General features: G+C 29.7%; 1 protein-coding gene across 3 annotated transcripts in view; it reads right to left on the bottom strand.

Moving 5' to 3' along the window:
• LOC113803331 (gastrula zinc finger protein XlCGF8.2DB) overlaps positions 1-2,615 on the bottom strand; it is a 3,172-nt gene extending 557 nt beyond the window's left edge. Inside the window, exons 1-3 of one of the 3 annotated variants that reach the window (XM_027354099.2) lie at positions 2,526-2,615; positions 801-850; positions 1-507 (exon numbers count right to left, since the gene is read on the bottom strand). The exon at positions 1-507 is cut by the window's left edge and continues 557 nt beyond it. In XM_027354099.2, the coding sequence (XP_027209900.2) occupies positions 1-435 (435 nt within the window). In that variant the 5' untranslated portion in view covers positions 436-507; positions 801-850; positions 2,526-2,615. Of the gene's footprint in view, positions 508-800; positions 851-2,323; positions 2,349-2,525 lie in introns of those variants that run through there. The other 2 variants (XM_070138566.1, XM_027354100.2) reach the window with 2 other exon arrangements.
• Positions 2,616-3,631: the final 1,016 nt, after the last annotated feature.

Below are 3,631 nucleotides of genomic sequence, written 5' to 3'. Positions count from 1 at the left end.
AAATTTTTCATGACATACCTCACAGCAAAAAGGTTTTTCGCCTGTATGCAGTTTCATGTGTCTTATCATATTCCACTTCTGAGTAAATTTCTTATTGCAAATTTTGCAACCATAAGACCTGACTCCATAATGCATCTGCATGTGTCTTTCTAAATTGCCGTTTTTGGAAAATCTCATACCACATATTTTGCACACATAGGGTTCATCAATTACAGGTGGCTTAACATACTTCACAAATGGATACCTTTTACACTTGTTTAATGAATCTCCATCTATGTCAGATATACAAAAGCTATGTGTTTTGTCTTTGTTTCCTTCTTCTGGTAAATCACACTCCTCTTTAATAAACCATGCATATTCCTGTTCTATGTGTAGGCCACTTTTTTCATTACATTGTAAGGGATCTTCTTCTTTAATGACTGTGTTATCTGTCATTCTGCTTGTGTGAGACTGAACTCTTCCCTTCCAAAGCAGGAATATCTTTTTGGCAAATCATCTATACTGCATCTGAAATGAAAAACGGTACTCAGTGGTATCACTACACATATGTGATAATAATTCTCCACAATCACAATAGTAAAATATAAGTTATTACAATAAAGTCACCAAAATATTTAAGTCATCTCTACTTCACCTGAAATTAATATTTGTATTAGGTATTATCACAAATATATGTGTTCACTCTCAATAATCAGAAAATACATTTCATTACAACTAAGTTATCAAACTACTTAACAACCTGATATGTTTAACAAGTGACAATACCATAGCAGCCTTTACTTGATAGCAATATAGCTTACCCTTCTCAAAAGAACAGGGACTACCTCCCATGACAAAATCTGTGGAATTACTGCAAGGAAGAAGAAAATGTAACAATTAGCATTGCTGTCCCTGTTATGAGTACTACTATCACTATTTTCATTGCTTTTATCTATATAATAATAGCAATAATAATAATAATGATGATAATAATAAATCTATCATTATTGATATTAATTTTATCATCATAATTATCATTATCATCATTTTTGTCATGATCATTATCATAATTATTATTATCATCATTATTATCAATCATTATTATAGTTATTATAATTATCATCTTTATAAATTTTGTTGATACTTTTATAAATTTTGTTGATACTTTTATAAATTTTGTTGATACTTTATCAGGCCTCTTGAAATATTTGTTCTCTGGCAATTTTGCTACACTCTTCTTTATGTTAGCTCACCAGGTAATATGTCAAAAAGATAAATTGTGTCTATGTGTCTTTAGTTATATATTGTCATTCCAAGTTATCAAGTAGCATAGCTTATCACATTCAAAAGATGGACTTAATACCCTTGTATTAACACATTGGATCTTGGTGCCTCGGGGCTCAGACATGGATCAAAATACGGGCATATGGCTTCCTTGACTCGTCTCCTCTTTGCAATACCATTTGCCCCTTTTCTGCACATACATCTTTGCTGCTTTGCTCTTTTCTGAGGCCTATATTTGTCATTAGTGATGCTGTGTCATGATTGCAACAAAACATTTTTGTAGAGCACATTCTACATTATATTTCCAGGTAGTTTAGACCATGCAATACAAGTAACTGTATTTGTATTATTTTTTTCCTTTCTGTCTTTCTTTTGTACTATTAATTTTTTTGGACCAAAAATTTTCTGATGCTAAACCAACACAGAACTACTTTTCCTTGATCATACTTCATACAATCTCTTTTAGGAAGTATATACTTTGTACAAAACACACATCGTGCTCTTGTGGGGAGTAACACCACACTTCGCATATTGCAAATATACAACGAAATCATGACAAGATGACCCCTTTATCCTACCCTCAGCAACAATTTCTTTAATATGACTATTGCCGTGACCTGTTTGTTGCACTGAGGTTTCCCATCATCCACCCCTGAGGCCCATTTTATTGATAAAACATTCCTGTAATATGAATCCCAATGGGTTAAAGTCACCTGTCACCTGTCATTAATAAATATTCTGCTGTCTTTTTTTTTCTTATTTAATTTTTTGTGTTCTTTACATACTTGCTGAATACTTTTGTCTAGAAATTCCTCTGCATAAACCTGAGCCTATTGAACTATAATAATTCCTTCTTTCTCTATAATACAGATCTTATTCTCAGTATACTTTACTTCCTGTGAACACTGACGATATAAGAATTATATAAATACATATTAAAATAACTTTTATGTCATTAGAAAGACATTACAATAATAAAAAATATTTTCACTATAATGCTGTAATTTCATTCACAATTAATCATTACATCGCCCTTATTCTGACAGTTGTTCTCATTTACCTATCGTCATTAGTAAAATTTACTAAATCAGTTCTTTATGAACCATCTGCACAACTTTAAAAATCCAAAATGTACCATAATTAATGTAGTTTCGCATAATTTCTTCCAGATACAAGCATAAAAGGTATTACTGTCAATCTTTTTTACCTTCTTTTGCATCAACAATCAAACAAATAATCTAAAATGAACAAATAAAAATTACCGTCAACAGTATCTATCAAAATTAATGACATGTTCTCGTTCACATCTCACGTTAGAGTTTCTAAGACACGCCAATAGATGGTGCTGCGAGAGACACTGACAAGTTGTTTTTGCCATTATCATTATCATTGTTTTTATCATCATTGTCATCAGTATCATTGTTATAATCACCATTGTTATAAGTTTTATTGTTAGTGTCATAGTCATCATTTTTATAATCATCGTTATCATTATCATCATTTTTATTGCTATCATTATCATCATTTTTATTGCTATCATTATCATCATTTTTATCGTTGCAATTATTTGTATTATTATAAAAATTATTTTCATTATCATCGTTATTATTATAATCATTATCATAATGGTAACTAATAATAATAATAATAATAATAATAATAATAATAATAATAATAATAATAATAATAATAATAATAATAATAATAATAATGATAATAATAATAATAATAATAATAATAATAATAATAATAATAATAATAATAATAATAATAATAATAATAATAATAATAATAACAATACCAACAATAATAATAATAATAACAACAATAATAATATTAATAACAAAGAAATAATGATAATAGTAATAATAATAACAATGATGATAAGACCAATGATAATTATTACTATTATTATCATCATTATGATAAACATTAATATTTTTTATTTCTGTATTATTATCATCATCATTCTCATGATCATTATTGTTCCTATTGTTTTCATCATTATCATTGTTGCTATTATTATGGTGGCATATCGAAGTATTCTGTGTGACCATGGGGGCGCCTTACGTTAATATAGTAAATGTTCCTCCCACTCAGCTGGTCCCACAGCCCAGCCTTTGCTTGCAACGATGATTCTTATTGTCCGAGGTTTTATCCTCTTTAGGAACGCCATGGGCTACTTACCAATCGGGTCAGCTGTGTGGGACGAAAATAACTCTTTTCAATCCTGCAAATGAAGGATTATTTATCTTCTGCTACAGGCCCCATGAAGTGGTTGCGCAGTTGAAGCTTATTTTGATCAATGTCTCTATATGTATATAGAGTTGATTTTGATGTGGGTTTGTTCGAGCTTTAGCCTCTCCGT

This window comes from Penaeus vannamei, chromosome 24, assembly GCF_042767895.1.
Source record: "Penaeus vannamei isolate JL-2024 chromosome 24, ASM4276789v1, whole genome shotgun sequence".
NCBI lineage: Eukaryota > Metazoa > Arthropoda > Malacostraca > Decapoda > Penaeidae > Penaeus > Penaeus vannamei.
This window is presented reverse-complemented; position numbering and strand designations above follow the sequence as displayed.